General features: G+C 42.4%; 1 protein-coding gene across 3 annotated transcripts in view; it reads right to left on the reverse strand.

Annotated features, from left to right (window-relative positions):
- Window positions 1–24,123, reverse strand: part of ADCY5 (adenylate cyclase 5) — an 836,213-nt gene that overhangs the window by 45,698 nt on the left and 766,392 nt on the right. For all 3 annotated transcript variants that reach the window (XM_088460724.1, XM_088460723.1, XM_088460725.1), the window contains exons 10-11: window positions 8,024–8,168; window positions 5,215–5,312 (exon numbers count right to left, since the gene is read on the reverse strand). In XM_088460724.1, coding sequence (XP_088316850.1) covers window positions 5,215–5,312; window positions 8,024–8,168 — 243 coding nt within the window. The remainder of the gene's footprint in view (window positions 1–5,214; window positions 5,313–8,023; window positions 8,169–24,123) is intronic.

Here is a 24,123-nt window from a genome sequence, read left to right on the forward strand (position 1 = left end):
AGGTCCTATTTTCGCATTAGATCTTCGCTATAGCTGAATTGGCTCCAGTATGCAAAATAAAATGAAAAATTATAAAATGTAATAATTTTCTCCATTTGAAGTAACTTACTAGTCTAGGCCAGGGGCGGATCTAGACTTTTCTTTTAGGGGGGGGCAGTTTAAGAATTAATCCTGACCCCGCCCCTCTCTACTGCATTCTCCTCCCGCTTCCAGTCTTGTCTCCTCCCATTTTAAGACAGTGACCTCACATCATAGCTTTTTGTCAATTCATTATGTGTCTTTTTACTTCTATCGCTTTTATTTCCCTTTCTTTACAATGTTCCCTCTCTTATCTCTCCCTTGTCTCTACAATGTAGTGGCCATATATAGTGTCTATATGACCAAATATGTATTTTATGCCCATCACCCCCCCCTCCCCCTGCCAATGGCATCACTCACCTGCGGGACACCCGGTGTGGATTCCTTACATGTTAGCAGTGCATGCGGCTTAGTAAAAATAAGGTAAGTGGCCTCTCGGGAGAGGGGGTGCAGCCTCATGGCCCGAACCCCCATTTAAGTCATCTGGGGCGTCCAGGATGTGCAGAGTGCCCCCGGGGACCAATCAGTATGCAGTGCCGAGTGCTGCGCGTAATGTCAGAGCTCAGGAGCTGAGTGCAGCACCCAGCTCCTGTCACTGAGGAGGAGTTGGCACTTTGGTGTCACCCCTTAGCGGGTGCTGCCTGCACCCCCCCTTGTAATGCTAATATCCCCTCCCCTCCTATATGTAATGCCCATCACTCACTCCCCTCACCCTTTTTATATTTTATGCCCATCACTCTCTTTCCTTACCCCTACTTTATGCCCATTGCTCCCACCCCTCCCCTTTTTATATGTTTTATGCCCATTACTCCCTCTCCTCACCCTTTATATATTATATGCCCATCACTCTCTCACCCCATATATATTTTTGCCCATCACCCCATATTCGGTCAGTATAGGTTTATATCATGCTTGATAAAACCCAAGCATGATTTTCTAAAAAGGCTGCTATGTACAGTACAGAAGGCTACTCTAGATAGCAGTGTATAAATCATGTAGGAAATATATTCCAGTGTCACTTATTTGTGCACTTTAAATGGCTTTTTGGAAGCCTGCATCTGATTATATCTTACCTCAAACATGAGACTGACATCGGCATCCCCCAGTGCTCTAATGAGATCAGGCTAAGTAGACATGTGTTTGCTGACTGTGTTCATCCTACTGCAATGCCTCATGGGATTTGTAGTTTATCTCTTACTGCTCAGAGCCTGAGCCTGTAAAAGATAAACTACAAATCCCATGCCTCTCCTCCTCCTCTGGCCGGCCTGGTGCCTGAGGCTGAGAGCTGACTGAGCTGAAGCCTACCTGTATGTGGCTGCCGTGGCCAGGTCCGGCCCGGCACCCACAGCTCATCCTGTGCCCGGCCTCTACTCTGCCCACCTTTAAGATCTGCACTGCTACAGCTCCTTCCGACTCCCTGCAGAATCTGTAGCCCCCTGGGACATCCTCAGACCACAGTCACGCCTCCTCACAGCATACAGAGAGGAGCAACGGAGAGGACTGAGTGACGCAGTTAGCACACCTCCTGTTCCTTTGTTCGACCCTCTCTCTGTCCCACCACAACCAATTCCCTCCGGATGGGCTTGTTTTGTTCAGTACGTCCCTGGCTTTTGTTTGGAGTTACCACTGAATGTGTGAAGCAAAACAATTTCGCTGTAAAAATTAGTTCTTCTCTGAGACGGTGTACTAACAACCCTGATGTTTTTTGTTATATTTGTGGCAAATATAGTGTTGCAAAAGAAAGAAAAAATATAACTGTATTCGTAAAACAAGCGTATCAGGCTTATTTTGGATGTCACATAAGCCAGCAAGACAAGATTTGGGTGCCTCACAAAGTTTGTAAAACCTGCATGGAATCACTCTGCACTTGGACTACAGATGATCGAAAAGGACTTAATTTCGGCATACCTATGATGTGGTCTGAGCCAAAAGATCACTCGAGTGACTGCTATTTTTGTGCTGTAAATGTGAAGAGTATGGATCGATTTAAGGAACGCAAATGGGAATACCCAAGTATGAATTCTGCAAAACAACCGATACTACATAGCGAAGATTTACCTGTACCATCATTCAGTTCTTTGTGCGAAGTTGAATGTGATGATGTGGAAATGTAACAATGCAACAAATGCAAGTGACAACACAAATGAAAGTGAGTTTGAAGAAAGTTCCTCTACGATTTAGGGCTGTATTCAATTAGAGGCGAAAAGTCAGAATCCGCAAAAAAGTATCGCGGATGACGTCATTTTGCCAGGCGGACAGTTTCCGCCGTATTCAATTCCAAAGACTTTTCGCATATGCAAAAAGTCAATGCAATGTAATCGGCGGTAAAGTTTTGCCTATGAATAGCAGGCGGAAAAAAGTGCAGAATTGCGGTTTTGGGGTGCAAAATTCGGGAAACCCCCCTGCACCATTGGGACAGTCCGCCAAAGATAATCTGTATAAAAAATAAATAAAAAAATACTTTAGAACATCCCAAAAAAGTACTTTCATTTTGGGGGCAAAAAAGTTCAAAGTTGGAGGACAAACTTAAAAACTAGCGAAATAGACTCCTGGGGGGTCCCCAAGCATAGGGCAGGTGTTTTTTTTGATTGCAGGTGCTTGCAGAAGGACGATTTTTCACTCAATTTAAAACTTCACTTTAGCAACTTAAAATATGCTAGCCCCCATTTTCAAGTACCCCAAATTTGCTGGGAGTAGTTATTTTCTCAAAAAAACCCCTGCTTAATGCTATTCTTCACCACTTGTGTTAATGCGCTAATTGGCACCAATTGACACAACAAATACCTTCATTAGGGCTAATCGGAGGCATCTATAGTGATCCCCAATGTTAGTGCATCTTTTGGGGGGTGTCAGGCTGAGCTCCCCATTTTTGGCAGAACTTTTCACCTGTTTCAGTTTCGCCGGGTGCCGTTTTCATGTCTTTTCTAATTGAAAATGACAATAGCGGGAGCGCGCCCGATACTTTTCCACATGCAAAACACGCGATGTAGGTGAAAAGTCCACCAAGCCAAAAAGTATCTTGGGTGTGAAACAAATTGAATACGGCCCTTAATTCGTGACTTAAATTTATTGAAAAAAGGAGCTGAGCTTTTAGCATCCGGACTTCAAGAAAAGCACTGTCTTGAGCCAGATGTTACTATAACGTTGTATCAAAATAGAGAGCAAGCCATACTGCTGTTCTTTAGCCAAGATAGCAATCTTGTGTATTGCAACAATATTCCAGAACTTCTCCAGATGATGGGCTTACCAGAATATCGAGCAGAAGACTGGCGGCTCTTTTTGGAAAGTTCTAAAAGGAGCTTAAAATGCGTATTACTGCACAATGGGAATAAATCTGCGTCAATTCCTATCGGTCATTCAACAAAATTTAAAGAACAGTATGAAAATATTAAGTTAGTCTTCAAAAAAAATGCTTATTCTCAGCATCAGTGGTCTGTTTGTGTAGATTTAAAAATGGTAAACTTTCTTCTTGGGCAGCAAAGTGGATATACTAAGTATCCTTGTCACATATGCTTATGGGATAGTCATGCAAAACAAAAGCACTGGCAGCAAACCGTATGGCCTCCAAGTAAAGTTATAACTGTAGGAGAAGCCAACATCATTTATGAGCCCTTAATTGACAGGAAAAAAATCATACTGCCGCCTCTCCATATCAAACTGGGTTTAATGAAACAATTTGTAACAGCATTGGACAAGTCAGGCGATTGTTTCAAGTATATTTGTCGAACATTTCCATCTCTTAGTATTGAAAAATTAAAGGCAGGAATTTTTGACGGCTCACAGATCCGGAAACTGGTGAAGGATCTAAATTTTACCACATGACTGAAACCAAATCTGAAGCATGGCTGATTTATGTGTCTGTCATTCAAAAGTTTTTAGGCACTCACAAGGCAGACACTATCATGAACTAGTCCACAACATGCTAAAATGTTTCGAGAAAGTAGGTGCCGGCATGAGTATTAAAGTACATTTTTTTGTACAGCCATTTAGACCACTTCCCATCCAATCTAGGAGATTTAAGCGAAGAACAGAGTAAACGGTTCCACCAGGATATTCAGGTAATGGAAGAAAGATATCAAGGTGGGATCGTCACATGATGGCCGATTACTGTTGGAGTCTGCAGAGGGACTGCCCGCAACAAGAACACAAAAGAAAATCCTACAAAAAACGTGTATGTATGTAATTATCCTGTGTCTTTTCATAACATTTTACGAATCAAATTTATTCAGAATAAAAAAAAAATATCTTTTTAACTATTTTTAAAATTGTTTAATTTAATTTTTCATAAATATTACAGACATATGCATATCTCAAAAACTAGAGCCAATTGAAAATTAAGCATGGCATATTCATGATCAGGAGCACAAAATAATAGAATTTGACTCTTAAATCCCTGGAAACAGATTGACTGTTCCCCAGTGTTATGGATCACACCACAGCGCAATTGAGGAATACACGGAGGGCCTGATACAGAGGTGCACTCAAACCACATGCAAAGAAACCAAGAGGTAAAACAATGGGCATTCCTGGGCAGTGACCTGAAGTGAATGCAAAATATACTTCTATTGGACGTGTGATGTGAGTGTCACGGGAACATGTCAGTGAAAGCGGCTGTGTTCCCAGACTCATAGTCGTTTCCACAGAGGTTATGTTCAGATGGAGAAACTGTACCTCTCATAGGGCAAGCGCAAGCAACCATGATGCACGCGATGGTGCGCCGATGGTGGTGTATGCATGCAAGGGCACTGAAAGTCTCAGGGCTTGCACAATGCCAGTACATAAGGGGAAGGCTGAAATTAGAATTTGCATATCATCGCTCCCACGACCCCAGCAACAAGCACTAGAGTGGACGCAGCAGCGTCCACCTCTGAATCAGGCCCAGAATGAGTGGAAAAGACATTAGTGCTAAATTGGGCTATATTGTACAACACAGGAAATTAAGCAATGGGATGGTGTCACCATCACCTATAATATGTGAGTGCCTTACTATGTAACACCTTCACCATTATCCCAAAGTCACCTTTGTGAATACTATACAATCTCATCGGGTATATTAGTACTTGGTGAGTAGTCACAGGTAGGTGCTCTGCACTGTCCTATGTAATTCTGTAACAGAGCGAAGCAGGAGATACTCACTGTGGTACGATGGTGATCTGTATAAAACAGATGAAGAGGAAGACGATGAAAGCACAGGTGACGTACGCCCCAAACCGATCATCCACCTGCTTGGAGTACTGCAAATAAAGACACAGAGATAGATTGCAAACTGGCTTTTCATGAGTTAGGCAACAATTGAGTTTACTTATTCCCAGTAGAAGTGCCAAAATTCTAAACAATTCTGCATACAACATCTCCTACCCTGGTTTATTCATTAAGGGTGTAATACAGGCTGAGACATCCTGTGGTGGATTACAACTCCCTACTAGTCCTTAGCACAGTTTGACTACCACAGGGTTAATGCAGCCCATATTCCTGGGTGTACAGGAATCTTATTAGTAATACAGAACATGCATTATGATTTGAAGAATTTAGCAGGATATTCTAGCAACACATTAAATTTAACAGTATTTGGAAAGTTGTCTTCTTACTGAATAGATAATTGGATCCTGAAACCAAAATGTTGTCTTTAATAGTTGTTACCATAACCGAGGGGGGGAACGGGGACCTAGGGGAGCCCGTGAAAATTTTGCTATGGGGACCCCTAGGTCTAGTTACGCCCCTGCTATTGCGTCCAAATTCGCTCTGCATCTACCGGCGGTAACCATCGGAATGCATGCACAGTGTGATTCAGACGTATGTGCAGACATAAAACATAGGCCGCTTGCATGCCACATCGACACTTCGTCCACCTCTGAATTGGCTCTTAGTGTATAAGGGGTCAGATGCTCTCATGTTCACTGAAAATAAGCTGTACTGGAAATGGGGCTCTTTGATTTGTACAGGCTGTAGAATGACTATGAGAAATGTTACAACGGAGAAGAGGTTACTTACTTGTATTTATTGTATTTAATGTTCCCACATTACATTCAGGAGTTTTATTAATATTGTTATTCCCCTGGATCACTGCTATATCTGCTTTTGGAGAATGTAAACTTATTTACTAAAGTGCGGGTGTCTAAAAGTGAAGTTGTTGCCAATAGCAACTAATCAGATTTTAGCTATTATCTTTTCTAAGTAGAATCTGACTGATTGCTATGGGCAACAACTCCACTTCTAAAAACCCGCTCTTTTGTAAATACAGTACCCCTTATTCTCAGGTCATATTGCTCCAGCAAATAACTAAAGGGCAACAAGAACCCTTCCACAGCCCAAGTAGCATTTATAGTATAAAAAAGATCAAGACAAGGAGAACATTGTCACACTGCACTGATGGAATTTTTTCTTTGTAAATAAATAAATAATAATTATATATATATTCCATAGCCAAAAAACCTTACGGTTTCACATGTCCCATTAAGGCTTCTTAGACATGATCTGAAATTTCACAAAACCTGCTGAATTTCTGCCACTCAAACTTAAAAAAGCAATGAAATTCCGATCATTAAGGCAGGCGCCTTCATGGACATGTTCCTTGCGCAATACAGATATGGTATGCCATCACACCCTGTGGTTAACTGCAGATTCAGCACTCTCACAGAGTGAGATCGCTGTCACTCACAAAATGGTGGAGCTGCTAATTCACAGAATTGTGTGCTCATTGGAATACACACATGCAGTCCATACCGGTTTTGGAAATACAGGGGACAAAAAGCGCAGGGGTCCCATGTATTATCCATAACCAGCCACGGACCCTTTCTAGCAGGCGAGTAATGCCACAGCCGGGGTAACCCTTTCACTGTGTCCCCGGCCAAATCATTACCCCTGACCTGGAGATACCTGGGGAGGTGGGAAACCCACCCAATAATGGAGTCCCACTCTCCAGGGTACCCTAGGTTGATAGCCCAGGGCGGTGGGTGCCGAGGTGATTGTGTAAAATGTGTAATGCACAATTCAGCCATTTGCAGAAACAAAGGGCTCGATTCAGACCTGCTGGCTAAGTGAGTTCGCACGCAGCAAAAGTATGCAAATGCGCGATCGCACAGTATGTCCTAGCGTGCGATCGCATTGTGTATGCAGACGCCCACCAGCCTGTTTTAAGACGCCCACTAGCACACGTCATCTCCAGGAAGTGTATGCAACCATCGTTACCATCGAGTACCATCGGAAGCAATCGCAGCACTTGTGGCAGACCATACCCTACCGGAAGCACTGTGAGTGATTCAGTGTAATTTTCAACCAAGTGACGTGTACTATGATGCTGCGTCTTAATTATTCACGCCTCTGAAATGGCGTTAAGATGCTCGGGCACGCCTGCGTTCGCACCACCACTCCCCCCATTTTCACCGACCAACTCTTGTCACCACCCACAAATGGCTTTGTCCTGTCACTCATGCAGCCAGGCTGTCTATGCGCAGCGAGCGAACGCTCCCTGATCACATGGACTGGTTCGTGCACGCGCACTGTGATGCATACGCATGCGCAGATTGCAAAAATCGTCTGGCTGCGTGCGAACGCAGCCTAGCGAACAGGTCTGAATCGGGCCCTAAAAGCACAAAATATTTTTACTTTGGGACAGTAATAGACATCAATATTGTTTTCCAACATTTTTTTTCATTTGCACTTTAATTTCTATTTTTACTGCAGTTTTTTGGCATAAAAATCACCACAACCAATTTTTTAAATTGTCTAGAATCCAGAGCTCACATAACCGGTTAATGAAAAAATAATTGCGATAGCCGCGGTAACTTTCTCCCAAAAAAAGATTGCTAACTGTATATGCCCCTTTAGAAGATATATGGCGTTAAAGGTTCGACACCGTCAGTTGGTATATGGAGCAAGTGGACGTTACAGGGAATATTACATGTTTTATTAATGCACTGAGTGAAATATAATGAAATAAAAGTACCTTTTTCTCTAGGTCAGCCTCTCGGAAAGTCAACAGAACTTTGCGCACATGTTCTGAACGCAGACGGTCAATACTTCGTGCATCTATAGCCCGTCCCAAAAATTCATCAACCTCATCTTCTGGGTTCATGTTCTCCTGAATGTTCCTGGGGATCCAGACAAGAAGAACATTGAGGCACTGCACTTTGAGAACATCAAATAATAATTAAAAAAACATTGTTTCCTATTTAATTGTATCTGTCTCCTAGGAAAATTAATCTCTTATCGAGATTTCCCACAAACTCTCAGAGAACATAAAAAATGCACAATTTATTTATCTTCAATTTACTGTACATTTATACTAAGGGGTCTATTTACTAAGCAGTGTTAGGAGACAGAGTGAAAAGTGATAAGAAAGTGAGAAGGTGCCAGCCAATCAGCTCCCAACATCTCACAGGCAGTGTTTGAAAAATGACAATTGGGAGCTGATTGGCTGGCACAGTATCACTTTCTTATCACTTTTCACTCTGTCTCCTAACACTGCTTAGTAAATAGACCCCGTGAAACGTATAAAATTAAGGGATGACAGCAACAGTGGATTGGTTTTATAGTGTGTCCATGTACAGTGGATGGACCTTTAACATAGCCTAGTGTAGGGATCATTCATTCCTGCAAAGAACAGACATTCTATGTGCACTGAGGCCCTGATTCAGAGCCGGACGCTCTGACAGAGCGCTCGCTCTGAATCAGGGCGTCTTTTGTTTTTTATGGAGCGGCCTCCTGGCCGCTCGCATTGCTGTGGGTGTTCCACCCACAGCTATGGCGAGCAGCCGGGTTGATGGTCGTGATGGTCAAGACCATCACGACCATCGGGCTTGCGACAAGACCCTTGTGGTAGGGTCTCGTGGCCACAAGCCCCAGAGAGCTTTTGGCTCTAACAGAAACTCTCCACTGACATCGCCTCCGTTTGGGCAGCCACCCCCCCCAGCCCGCCCACCAAAGGGGGCGAGCTGTCACTCAACATCGACAGCTCGCCCCCTTTGTTGCGAGACCCAGAGCGACGGAGTGCCCGTCGCAATCCGGGTCTCGCGCATGCGCACGACAGAGCCGGATTGCTTAACAAGTGTTAATAATGACTTGGCGCAATACATTTCCCGGTTTTTAACAAATGTTACGATTGTTAACATTTCACAGAAATGTTTTAACATGACATTGTATGCATTATTGTCAGTAACCTATTCAATTAGACCCAAGCGTTTATTTGCTTGTGGCTCTGGGTGACTTGAAAATATTTATCAAAGATTTAACTGTTGACTTTTTAATTAGTGAAGCTTTTTTTTTTTACCTTAAATGGGATTTCATTTAATTAAAATGCTTTATGGATATACTGGATATACTGTATTTGCCTGGAACCCCATGCACTTCCTCCAGCTCATCAGGATATTGTCACTTCTGTATAGAGATTTCAAGGACCAACAAGTGATTAACTTTGTTCAAGGATCACTTTGATAAATCAATGTTTTTTTGTGTGTCTATATATATATATATATATATATATATATATATATATATATAAACAAAGGGGGGAACAAGGACAAGAACCTGATACTGTAGTAGTTAAAAATACCATGAATTAAATGTATATATATTCATATGCGCGTACCATAGATATACTTGTATGTTAAGCATATAAGGAAACAATCCTTAGATCGCAGTCAAAAGGGTTCCACGTAAGACGTGACCTTCAGCTTATATTTCTTCGCCCAGGAAATCACCGACCAGATAGATACAACCTTATTGGAGCAGAATAATTTGCTTCCAAAGTGTGGTATATTTTGTAAATATTCAGTTTTAATATACAAAAATACACATATCACACACAAAAACAACAAAAAAAAAGTAGCTTATAAGTCACAGCGATCAATTCCTGTTGGGTACAGTTAGTATGAGTCCATTCAAAAGTCATAAAAGGTAGATATAGATGGTGTATCTAACCCAACACATTTCGCCTCTCAGTAGGCTTCCTCAGGGGTCATGTATAGCAAATTACAGGGGGCCTTAAATACCTCTGTTCCCTCCAAGATTTGGCTGATTTTGGTGCCAAAAAGCGCCACTTCCGGTTTTGGCACCGAAAAGCGTCACTTCCGGTAAGCTGAAGGCCACGTCTGATGTGGAACCCTTTTGACTGCGATCTAAGGATTGTTTCCTTATATGCTTAACATACCAGTATATCTATGGTACGCGCATATGAATATATATACATTTAATCCATGGTATTTTTAACTACTACACTATCAGGCGCTTGTCCTTGTTCCCCCCTTTGTTCCTAGATTATCCGACCTACCAATCGGCATTTTCAAGGACTAAGCTGCCACATGCTTGCTAAAAAGGAGTATAATGACACATTGTTAGAAGGAGAAAAAAGACTTTGAATAGTACCACCTTCCCTTGAGACTGAACAATTTAAGGTGCAGCGCCACAGATCTATTCTATTTTTGTCATTTAACTTTTGGTTCCTGTAGAACTGGGCTGCGCTTCGTGATTGTTTTATTGGAGAAAATATAAAATGTGCAGAATACGTGGTCTAGGTACAAACAGGTCTGACGCATGTCAGCAGGTGTTCAATGAGAACCCTGAGCCGAGTACCCCCAATATAAACATGGACTTGGATTCTTTTTTCTGGGAAATAGAGAAAACCCTTACTAAAAAAACGAAATTATGGTGGGATATAAAAGGCCTGGAACACTACGTAAAAGTAAATTGAATACCGAGAGGCCTAAGACTGTTAAAGAACCCCACATTTGGCTCAGATAATGTCCATTTTATGAATGAATGGGACAAACTATTGCATGAGTGTTACCTGAACTTAATGAAACTCATAATTACGGGGAAAAAGAAGAAACTCACTTCTATTGAAGAGGAGCTCAAAAATAAAGAATCTCTAATGGGGAAGTTTCAGGGAGATGAAGGATATTAGCTAAATGAGGAGGTTTTAAATAAGAAGATGGAAAGGATAGAGGAAGAGGTGATTAAAAATAATAAGAAGAAATTAAACAGGGATAAACATGATTATGAGAATAAACAAATTAAGAACTGGTCTAGATTTCAGCATTATAAACAAGAAAAAGGTTTGCGCTATCACAAACCAAACCACCTGCCTGGATTGTCAAAGGTCCAAGAGCTTACAGCAACTATAGGTTCCAAAAACCAATAACAAGAGAACCCATAAACACACGGAACCGGTTTACCATCCTTGATAGGGTGGATGTAGAAGACACCACAGATGATTTTCTATCCCCCACTCCGGTTCGCTCACAATTGGTAATGAACCGGAGAGCACTAGTAAAAGAGAATATAAAATAAGCCTCCCCACTAAAAAGAAGATTTTCCGGAGGTGGGGGAAAAGAGGAGGTAGACGAAAGAAACCCCAACAAAAAAAGATACCTCCGATAGAGGTAGACTCGATGAGGAAAGGTAAATTCAATCTCTCCACACATGTACTAACTCCAGCAGAAATCTCCTTGCTGAGCAGGGGCCTTACATTTGCCACAGCACAAAAACCTAACAAATTTCAGACATTCATAGATCTCAACACATTTATTAGGAGATTAACACTCAAAAGACATTTTGCAAGGAAAGAAACAGCAATTTTAACAAACTACAACTCCTCCAAATCAAACCTGAAACTCCCTTCCAAATTTTATCCGTTAGAATCCAAAGGACATCATTTCAATATCTTTTATGACCTGGTAAAGAAGGACCTTTTGGATGAGGCAAATGTGGAACCCATCAAAACCAATCTTACTAATGAAGAGAAACATGCCCTAAAGATCTTGAAAAATAATGAGGATTTGGTATTCAAATCAGCATATAAGGGTGGAGGCCTGGTAATTCAGAACAGGGAAGATTACAAGAAAGAAGCAAATAGACTTTTGAACGATGTGAAGTCCTACAAACCACAACCCAAAGATCCCACAGATGAATTATTAACTGAGCTACGAAGTATTTTAGTATCCGGCCTGCATAATAATATTTTAACAAAAGATGAATACCAGTATCTCCTTAATAGCACACCCACAATACCAATCTTTTACCATTTGCCCAAGATCCATAAGAGCCTGGACAATCCTCCAGGCAGACCAATAATAGCAGGCATCGAATCATTAACAGCCCATTTATCCGAGTACGTGGATGTCTTTTTGAATCCTCACGTGAAAAATTTGACTTCGTATTTGAAAGATACGACCAGTGTTTTACAACACATGGAAAAGTTTAAATGGAATTCTGAGTATAAATGGGCAACTATAGACGTACAGTCACTACATACATCCATAGTACATGAAAAAGGCATTGGAGCATGTAAAAATATCTTGGGAAATGATTCAATGTTAAGTGATCCCCACAAGGAATTTATCTGTATTTTAATATGTTTCATTTTAACTCATAATTATTTCAAATTTTTAGATCAGTTTTACTTACAGATTTGTGGGACAGCCATGGGTACAGTTTTTGCACCCAGTTATGCGAATATTTTAATGGCCCAGTGGGAGGAGCAATTTGGATATAATAACAATCCATACTCCGATAAAATAAAATTTTATAAAAGATATATCGATGATATTATCATAGTATGGGATGGTGAAGAGAGTGATTTAAAAAAAATAGATTTTATACATATAAATTATTTTAATCTCAAGTTCACTTTCAATATAAGTAGTAACCATGTGGAGTTTCTGGATTTAGTACTTTTAAGTGAAGGAGATAAAGTGATCACGAAGAACCACATTAAAAAGGTAGATACAAATAGAAGTGGACATGCAAGACTATGGAAAGACAATATACCATACTCTCAATTTTATTGAATAAAGAGGAACTGCTCCAAAGAGGTCACTTATCAAGAACAAGTCCAAATCTATACAGATCGCTTCAGAGAGAGGGGATACCCTGAGAAGATTTTACAACAAGCACTGTCAAAAAGTGAACAGAAAAATAGACAGGAATTGTTAGCTCCCTATATTGAAGTACCAAGAAAGAAGGAACAGTTTATTCCATTCATTACACAATATAATAGTGATGAGGTGAAAATTAAGAAAACTATCACTAAGCATTGGAATATTCTAAAAATGGATCCAATTTTGGGAGAGATCCTGCCAAATAGACCTGCGGCTGTATTTAGAAAAGCAAAGAATTTGAAAGAAATTTTGGCTCCCAGCAGATTAAGACTGAAAAATTAACCGAAAAAACAAGTTATGCCCAAGTGTTTTGGTTCCTATAAATGCGGACATTGCAATGTATGCAGGTACGTGAATCCCAATAGAAGAACCTCCACTAATTCTGATCAGACGAAAGAATATAAATTGAAACACTTCACCAACTGTATGACCATGCCAGTCATATATATGATCGAAAGTGGATGAAAACGTAAATATATTGGAAAAAGAAAGAGACTTCTAAAGTAGAGGATACAAGAACATCTGCGTAACATTAAGGGCAAAGTTGAAAGTCATCCTCTCTCTAGACACTTCTCGGAAGCACATAATTCATCTGTAGACAGCTTTTCTTTTAAAGCAATAGAACATGTTACTTTAGGCCAGAGAGGAGGTGATCTAATGAAGTTACTGGCACAGAGAGAAATGTTCTGGATTTATGAACTTAACTCACTTGTACCATAATGAAGGATATGAAATAGCTCCTTTCCTCTGATAACTTAATGATCTAGCTAAATACATCACCTAAAAGAAATTGATTTATATATACTCTTAATTTTTATTCATTTTTATGGTGTATATACATTTTTTCCGTCTTCTTAAGTGGATTATTATGCTGTTAGTTTTAACGCTGACATTAATCTCATATTTTAAATATGATTTAAACATATTTTATATGCAGGATTTGTTGTTCGTTACATGTGGATTTTAATAATGCATCTTAATAGTTTTATCATGTGACTAGAATCGTATTTTTAAATGGATTAATTAAGGTTTTTTAGAAATAGTATTATGTATTATGTATGTAGTTTATATGGTTCACAATCCAGCCTTTTTACCCTGATCTGCAAGATTTGGCGATATTTTGGGTCCCCCAGAATCCTAAGAACTGTCACTGGTATAATAGATAATTTTTTTTTTCCTTTATTATCATTGGGAATTAACTATGGAAATTGGTCTCCAACAAAATGGTGCCCGGACCAACTGCCAAACAGGAAGCCACAAACAGTAAGTGACGCTTTTTGGCGCCAAAACCGGAAGTGGTGCTTTTTGGCGTCAAAAGCAGAAGTGCCGCTTTTTGGTGCCAAAATCGGCCAAATCTTGGAGGGAACAGAGGTATTTAAGACCCCCTGTAATTTACTATACATGACCCCTGAGGAAGCCTACTGAGAGGCAAAACGCGTTGGTATAGATACACCATCCCTATACATCATCTATACCTACCTTATATGACTTTTGAATGGACTCATACTAACTCTACCTGGAGGTACTCCAACAGGAATTGATCGCTGTGATTTATAAGATAAGCTACTTTTTTTGTTGTTTTTGTGTGTGATATATGTATTTTTGTATATTAAAACTGAATATTTACAAAATATACCACACTGTGGAAGCAAATTATTCTGCTCCAATAAGGTTGTTGCTATCCGGTCGGTGATTTCCTGGGCGAAGAAATATAAGCTGAAGGTCACGTCTGACGTGGAACCCTTTTGACTGCGATCTAAGGATTGTTTCCTTATATGCTTAATATACAATTATATCTACAGTACGCGCATATGAATATATATACATTTAAGTTGCGGTATTTTTAACTACTACACTATCAGGCGCTTGTCCTTGTTCCCCCCTTTGTCCCTAGATTATCCGACCTACCAATCGGCATTTTCAAGGACTAAGCTGCCACCTGCTTGCTAAAAAGGAGTATAGTGACACATATTGTTAGAAGGAGGAAAAAGACTTCCAGTAGTACCACCTACCCTTGAGACTGAACAATTTCAGCAGCGCCACAGATCTATTCTATTTTTGTCATATATATATATATATTTATATATACATACATATATATATATTCGGTTTTATCAAAGTATACATATATTCTCTTGTACACAATCTATCAATGGCTACCGACAGGATTCAATTGCTTCTAATAGTTTAACACTTTCCTTGTCAATTAATCCTCACTCTCACCTGGATGATTTTCTAACCCACAATTTGCTCGTTCTGAGCCTCTATAATACCCACCCTTCTACTGATCTCCTTAATGTGCTTGGGTCCAGAAAGAGACTCCTTCTACCCACACTGACTAACGATACTTTGGTATTTGCTCCTTTACCTCTTTTTAGCCAAGCATTGTTGCTTGGAAGGAACACCAGGCTCCTTTTGTGGTGGAGCATTTACCTAATCTTCCCCGCTATATATCCCAAACTATCTCTTCCCTTTCCATAGACATGGTGACTGAGGTTTGATATTTAAATCTGTCGGACATACCATTATAACTACCTAATAAGCTGCTTCATAGACCTCAATGCATACTGCACTACTTTTTATTGGGTTATTTTGACATTTACAGTCCTGTAAAATGTATTGCTCAGGGCCAGATTATAGGCAGGGCGGACGGGGCAGCCGTCCAGGGGCCGCCACACATTGCCCCTACCCTGCCCACTCTGCCACCTCCCTGGCTAGGCTGGCTCCCATCAGCATAGCTTACTCTACTACAACTGCAAAGCCCTCCTCCTTACTCACCTTCCAGTCCGGTGTCTGTTTCCCTCTGCTGGGGTGGATGTGCTCGGCACTCTGCTCGCTCGTCTGGCTTCTGCTCCCAGACCATGGTGCTGCTGCTCCTCGGTGAACAGCCACAGAAAGCAGCTCCGGTAGGAGGAAGAGAGTGGCCGAGGGCAGGATACTCACCAGTCACGGCTTCCGGGGTCCGGAAAGGTAACGCATCGGTGCCCCGTTCCTGGCCCTCTCCTGTGTGTGTGCACACTCTGCCCTCCCCTGCCCATTGCAATCACAGCAGTTGGCTGCCCAGAGACCACCCTCCCTGCTGGCCGCACTGCCCTCCAGTGTATGCCTCGTGTGTAATATCATGCAGGTACATAGTAGTGGTGGAGGAGAAGGTCAGTGGTGTTACTGTAACTTTATTGGTTAGGGGCCCCACAACTTAGTTGCCCCGGAGCCCCCACAAGTCTTGATACGGCCCTGTTATTTCTGTTGCTTTAAGTTAACTCCTAGTTGATATTTGTTGTCATTCTATCCCCGATGTGAACCGATTGTCTCACTCATCCCTTGTTTCATCCATGTCTTTTATCCCCAGCATTCTCTCCTTTCCTTTCTTTACTCTTTATTCTTTTTTTTAATCTCTTTATTTATGAAAGTGTATGACAAACATATATAATAGTATAATAATAATATAGAAACCATCGCGACCATCACCTGGCCACTCGTAAAAGCTGTGGGTGGTCACCCACAGCTTAGCGAGCGGCCAGGAGGCCGGCACCAATTTAAAAAAAAAACGCCCTGATTCAGAGCGAGCGGGTCTGAATCAGGGCCTGTATTCACAAGAAGCCACAGCCTCAGTCAGGGGCATAATAAATCAAGAGGCTGCGCTGCTGCTGATCTCCACGGGTCCAATCAGAGCTCGGCACATACTCCTCTCACCCCTCTGCAAAGTCTCATGGGATTTACCAAGTATTGCACTGCAGTGTGCCCCATCCTCTGCATGTAGCTACAGGGCCCCACTAAACCACCCACCGCCTGTAGCAGCCGCCTGGTCAAACAGCCTTGGTGACTGCTCGGCAACTCAATGGTGGCAGCCATGGCAAGCCTCAAGCCAGTGGCTCCAGCTAGCTGGTCTTCATGAGCATCACCCCTGGCATGGAGGTAAGAAATGGTTGGGAGCAGATACTGGAGTAACCCAGACCCTGCCCAAAGCCAGCGGATAAACTATATACTTTCCATATGCTGGCACTCTACTATATACCTTGCACATGCTTACACTATACTATATAATCTCCACATGCTGACACTATACTATATACCCTCCACATGCTGGCAATATACTACATAGCCTGCACATGCTGACCGCAACCAGTCCTGGCCAGAATCCCACATCCACACTAGTATTGTCCAAGGCTTGGATGGTCTTCCAGAGGTGGAGGATATAAAAATTTATTTATCCACCAGTGCAACCTATTTACTTTATGATCTGTTGGACCCTGACCCTGAACCCCATGTTCACATCAATCACGCAGTCACTTATTTTTCAAAACTTCTGGCTGCATTACATTTTGTTGCATAGTTGCCAGTATGTCCCATTCCACCTTTTCACATTCTTTAACAATGGTTCTAAAGGTTTTTCCTAAAAAATAACTCCAGATAATGACAGTGAAAGGAGGGATATAAATTTAGATTTTTTTTCTCGAAATTCTCAATTCCCCAATGTATTGGTGACTGAGCGCCTACAGGGGTGTTTGCTGGGATAAATAGGTTGCAGGGATGACTGAGGGGATACAGGGTGGGTTCTGGGATGCTAGTGGGGAATGATGTAGGGGTCACTGAGGGGCTATAGGGTGGGTGATTGGGTTTCTAGCGGATAGGTGCTGGGGTGGCTGGGATATTAGCGGGTGCATGAAGGTCTGACAGGGGTGCTGGAGTGACTAAAGGCCTATAGGGTGGGTGATCTGGTGACTGAGGTACTAGCAGGTGGGTGCTGTGGTGACTTGGGGGCTAGCAAGTGGGTGCTGGGTTGACTGAGGGTATACAGAGTGGGTGCTGGGGTGCTAGTGGGCGGGGGGTGCAGCGAGGACTAAGGGCCTATAGGGTGGGTGCTGGGATGACTGGGGTACTAGAGGGTAAGTGTTGGGGTGACAGCTGGTGGATGCAAGAATGACTGGGGTGCTAGTGGGGATAGCAGGGGACCAATTAGCTAAAGGGTGGGGGCAGAGGTTCAGAACTTTTGGTCTGGGTGGCAGTGGGGATGCCAGTGGGCAGAGTGGCAGTAGAGAGGGTGCTGGGTCCAAAAACAAACAATATAGTACATTCAAAACTTGAAAAGAGAGTGTACTAGATATGCTGTGCTGACTGTAGTGTAAGTGTTACAGTAAATGTTGGGTCCATATTGATCCAAGCTGTAGTAAAAGATCTCTCCTTACTGCAGGCTCATCCAAAAAGGTGACAAGAAGAGGCGTGAACACCACTAAAGTAGTGCATAATATTGGAGGGAAATGTCCAATACGTGATAAGTTTACCTTGGATAGTTTACCTTGGATAGGCCTGTTAACAAACGAAATCCGGGGAGTTCATTTTGTTGAACTGCGAGTTAAGCATGAACACGCACGTACACGCTGACCCCTCCCCTGCACCGCCCCTTAAATGCCTCTGCCTGTCAATCAGGCAGAGGCATTCAAGGGTTTGCGTGCGACTACGCAGGACCCATTCTGCACACTCGCAGAATGGGTCCTGCAAACAAAAAGATTCCAGACGATCGGAATCTGCGATCAGCAGTGAACTTGCATTCACATGCTGAATCAGGCTCTAAGTTTTAACGTGGTTTGTGAACATTAATTTCCCTGAATTTGTTACCGATGGAATGGCTGGAACTGTCAGGTTCTATTAAAGCTTGGTGCAGCACTGAGGAACAGAACCCCACTAGTGTTGGACAGTGATGCTGTAGAACTAGGCTACATAAACAAGCTACTCATATAATTCACCAGTTGTATTACATTTCCCAGGTGCAAGTTAAGGCACCACCAACCCCAAAGTACAAGATGTCCTATATTATATAGTGGGCAAGACAAAAATAGAGAAGTCGGAAATATGTTTTAATATATTAAACTGTAAATGAAAAATGCACTTACAGGATGAAGTGAGCATTAGCAGCAGATCCGGAGTAACCAATATCACATTTCCAGAGTAGCATTTAATTGTCACAACAGGATGTAAAAAGGACATATCTATACTATTCTCACCTATGGTAGAGAGGAACTTGAAGCGCAGAGCGAACCGCCATATGGGTCCGCTCTGCTACTGTACAGGGGGAGTAGCCTAAAGTTCACATACTATTTATATGTGAAATATTTAAAGTCGTGTTAATATATGGAAACTTTTACATATTGATCTGCAAGTGTTTACAATTGCTTCTTAATTCTTCACATTGGTATGGTGGCTGCAGACCTTTGTCAGTTAAGAGATTCTGCAGTTTGAAGTAAATCCACAAGGGTAAAAAATGTCAAACAAAAATCAGCTACAGTTAAAATTCAGTTACAGCATTGCAATAAAATGACGATTTCTTTAATAAGACAGATTTCCCTCTGTATGCTGGAATATCATTTAATGTGCATTTATCTGTGTGGTTCAGATATAATGAAACTAGTGGGTAAAAGATCCACATTATGTAAAAAGACTATATGTACACGGAATGTCTATTATATGAGGGTCTAAATCTAGCTGTCGCCAGATTCAATCATAATCTTATATAATACATGCAGTCTCTGTATAATGACAGTGATTTTCCCAGTATAGTTGAGTAAAGATATTAGAAGTTACTGAGGAGATCCATGACATAACAGTGTTATCTATCAATGGAATCAGGGATATATCAGAATATGTTCAACATTTTATCATTATCTTTATTGACTTATAGTATCCACTTTGTGGTGCTTTAGCATTTTAGGGGTTAAAAGAGCGCTATCTGCAGGGCATGCGGTTCACATATTCCCAGCGGACAGTGTAGATGTCTATGAATATGGACTCAGCTGGAGAAGGAGATTTTACCCGTGAGAAAGACTGAAGGAGGCAAAATGCTTCATCTGAGGGGAAGCTACTTTTATTCCTAATATCTCTGTTTGTTTAACCATTGAACTGTAGGGAAGAGCAGAACAGGGATAATGGGAGGGGGCACAATAGGTGGGAGATAGAGATGGGGATAGAAAATAACCTCTATCAGCACAAAAAAAGACAATAAAGAGAATATGCCCTTAATCTGTGCCTCCGTCATTGTGGTTCGGCATCTATGCTCAAACTTATATATTCTTAAAATCTGGTCTGTTGTGGTGCGAGTAGGTGGGGGTTTGACTACTGGAGTTGGGAATCACTGTGTGCCAGTAACAGTTCCGTAGCCATATCCACGGTGTCTAGGTGACAGGCAGACTTCATGTTTGGGAACCAATATGTAACTTTATTGTTGTAATAATAATCTATTATTTCCTTTAAAATAATTTACTGTTTTGTTTTAGTGTATTTATTGTTGATGAACGAGTACGGTATATATTTAAGATATTTGTGCAGAAGAATATTAATCTGGCTGTCAGGGCCGCCATCAGGGGGGGACTGCAGAGACTAGAGTCCCGGGCCCGGCCATTCGGGGGGCCCAGCGTCTGGCCGCTCCTAACCACCTGTCACTGCACAATAAAAGTGAGTGACAGGTCCAGCCCAGGTCCGCCCTCCCGCTCCGCCTACCTACGCCGCAGCTGGACACTCGGGGGGCCTGCACACTCCCGTAGTACCACCCACCAGCCTGCCACTATCCACTTAAAAGGTTGTGAGTGATAGGCTTAGTCGGGGGCCCACTCTCACCAGCCCCCTGCTGCATAATAGAATGAGTGACACCCAGCCGCCCAGGCCCCCCCTCCGCTCCTACCTGCTGTATTGGCCACAATTGTTTTTTTAGTGAGCTGGCGGGACGTGATGTCATTACGCCACGCCGCTGAATGAAAGAAGAGCCGAGGCATGTGGTGTGAGGACTTGCGAGCCGGAGAAGACAGTCAGAATAGGAGTGAGCTAACTCAGGTAAGTGTGTTTGATTCTTCATGTATTCATTTTTTTTCAATAATATTTGCCTTTTTTATGTATGAATAAGGGTGGGGCTGGGGGCCCTATATTTTCTGATGGCAGCCCTGCTGGCAGCAATTAATTACTGCCCCACAGCGCTGAGTTCTTGGGTTCAATTCCACCAGGGCCCTAACTGTGTGGAGTTTGTATATTCTCTTCATGCCTGAGTGGGTGGGGGGGGGGCATCTTTCTTGTCAAAGTTACATGTGTTATATACATATTTTACCCTTGGGTGGAATATAGGGGCCCGTACAAACTTTTGCAATGGGGCCTATGGGGCCTTCAAATACATAGTTACGCCCCTGTACATGTGTTAAAGAAAACAGATTGTAAGCTTCACTCTGTAAAGCACTGCGAAATATCTGTACACTATATAATAATTGGTAATAAGTAAATAATAAAATATGAATAATAATTAGTTACTTTTAAGTGTACCTTGATATTCTCAAATGAAAATCGTAGGGTCTAAGAGGTATATTTACTAAAGGTCGATTTTAATAAATTTCCAATCAATCTAATCGATGTTGTGTTTCTAGGGCTAAATCACACATTTACTAACATAATTTTTGATTCATTTTGTTAAGCGTTAGTAAATGTGTGATTTAGCTCCAAAAACACAACATCGATGTTGATCGACCTTTAGTAAGTTTACCGCTAGGTTTCCACGGGATGTAGTCGGCATCCCGGTGTGCGGGATGCCGACGGTCTGAATAGCGCCGCCGAAATCCCGACAGGTCGGGATCCTGGCACCAGTGTCCCGACCGCCGGCATCCCGAAGATAAGTATCGGGGTGTTAGAGGGAGGTTAGGATTAGGTAGCGGGATTACACACTAGGGGGGAGGGTTAGGCACTGGGTAGGGAGTGTTAGGATTAGGGTGCAGGGAGGGGAGGTTAGGGTTAGGCACTGGGTGTCAGGTTTGGATTATTTTTTGAACCCGGGGTGGATGCAGGAGAAGAAACTGGAACGTGTTTGCAGTATTGAAATGCAGCAGGTTTAATAGGAGTATTATAATTCATGAAATGGTGATAGATATGTAAACTGCCAGAAATAAACAAGTCCAAGTGATGTGTGGCTGAAAACAAATATCTGGCAGGAAAACAAAGTCCAATTAATGAGGCTGGGAACAAGTGTCAGGCAGACAAAACAAAGTCCAATTAGTGAGGCTGGAAACAGGTGTCAGGCAGAAAAAACAAAGTCCAATGGAGGTGTGACTGAGGAACAGAGGTCTGAAGTACTAGAGTGGGTTCTGAGTCCGGAGAGCTGGAGGGTTCACAAACCGTGGGGTGAGTAACGGGGTATAGCAGGGTAGTTGCGGGTATCCGGGAACGGCCTGTGATGGAGAGAAAGCAGGAAATGGAGCACTGCTGGGACTGCAAATATCACACCGAGCTAAGGAGCACAGATAACTCTCACACAGCTTGCGGTGTGTATACGTTGCACTGGCAACTAGAGGGCATGCTGAACACCCTTAAGTACCATGGGAAAGTGCATGATAGGCTGCTGAGAGTACACTCAAGATGCTCTGACCTGATTGGCCCATTCAGGTCACATGCACAAAACCAAGATGGTGGTCCCCAGCAATTCCCAGCTTGGCAGCGCTGCCAGTCTCACCTGTCACCTCATGGCCTGTACCATTCGGACATCCACGCGCACCTCGTGTCAATCTCCAGACACCAGCACTCCCACCAGTATGGCCGCGCAAAGGGCCTGCACAGGCAGAGGGTGGGGAGGGTGGGTTAGGGGTTAGAAAAATACTTACCATTACTTCCTATGGGTGTCGGGATTCTGCCTGTCTAACCAACGCTGTCTAACCATTCCCTGTCTGACTACCCAGCTTGCATCATAGTCCCTTGACTATTCTGAGACCTCTCATCTGCTGCTGCAAGTGTACCCTCTCTATTATTACTGTGCTTGTTCCATTCTTCTGCAGCCACACTCCAATTTGCAACAGTAGTGGAAGGACTGCCACTTCATATCCTGGTTCTATCCTTGGTCAGCAGTCCCAAGGACAGGTAAGTTTCAAATAATATGGGTGCAGGGTGTGCGGTGCGGGGCCCCCCTGAATATGCCACCGGTAACCAGGCCGCAAGGAGCTGCAGCGAGGCCAGTAGAGGGGAGAAGAGTGACCAGGCCATGGGGAGCTGCAGTACTACCGGCGCAGAGGAATAGTGACCACAAGGGAGCCACAGTACTGTTCAGAATAGTGTATTCTCCAGGGAGCTGTATATAGTTGGTCAGTGACTATTTAATTTAATTAGAATGACCTCCCGCTATAATCTTGTTTTAAATTGGAGACACTCCTGTGTGTGTCACACTATAATAGGGGGCACTCCTGTGTGTAGCACACTATAAATAAGGGGCCCTTGTGTGTGTGTGGCACACTATAATAGCGGGCACTCCTGTGTGTAGCACACTATAAATAAGGGGCCCTTGTGTGTGTGTGGCACACTATAAATAGGGGGCACTCCTGTGTGGCACACTATGAACTTGGGGCCAGGTAAGGGGCACATGAGGTAGTTTGATGTCATTTTGGCAGGTTTTGAGGGGCATTGAAGGGGCATGTGTGGTAGTCTATACAAGTTTTCATTCATATATCTTGGTCGGCACAGTGGTCTGGCCTCTAAACTTTTCAAATGGCTCCTAGATTTTACAAAATATTTTCAACCCTTGGTTTGAGGAATTTGGCTCATACTGCAAATTTTTTCTAAATACTAAGAAAATTCCCCAAACTGACCCTGTTGGCAGCAACAGAAAAGTCTCATTAGATGATTGAGCAAGATTACTTCCTTAATACTCAGAGGAAAAGATGAAAGATTACAAACTCTAATGAAGCTGTGTATTTAAGGAGCTGACTCTTATTCAGGGTACACATTTCAATTGATTTTAGTGCAATTTATATGGAAGCTTTGGGTGGCCACAATGGCAGATCAGGGATATTACTTTGCCAACATTATAAGTGACTCTTACCTCATAGGGTGCAAAATATAGCCATTACAGTTAAAGTAATATGCACACAACAATATAAGAATTAACAACATCTTATTCCCAACAGAAAAATCTGACATTCACATTTTGTCAGTTATGGATACAGCAATTAAATAGCGAACATGCAATGCACGTGCTAAACGCACACGTATGATTTAAACTTTCATTTATGGGAACTGAATATGAAAAGTGACATAATAAGATACTTGGAGATTTTACATGCAATGCCTTCCACGCACGTACTATATGCAAATTGCCTGCTCAGCAGTGCACAAGTCTAGTAACCGGAAGAGGTGAAAGAGAATTCTCACTGATGCAGAC

This window comes from Taudactylus pleione, unplaced genomic scaffold (genome assembly GCF_031769625.1).
Source record: "Taudactylus pleione unplaced genomic scaffold, aTauple2 ptg000977l, whole genome shotgun sequence".
Taxonomy (NCBI): Eukaryota; Metazoa; Chordata; class Amphibia; order Anura; family Myobatrachidae; genus Taudactylus; species Taudactylus pleione.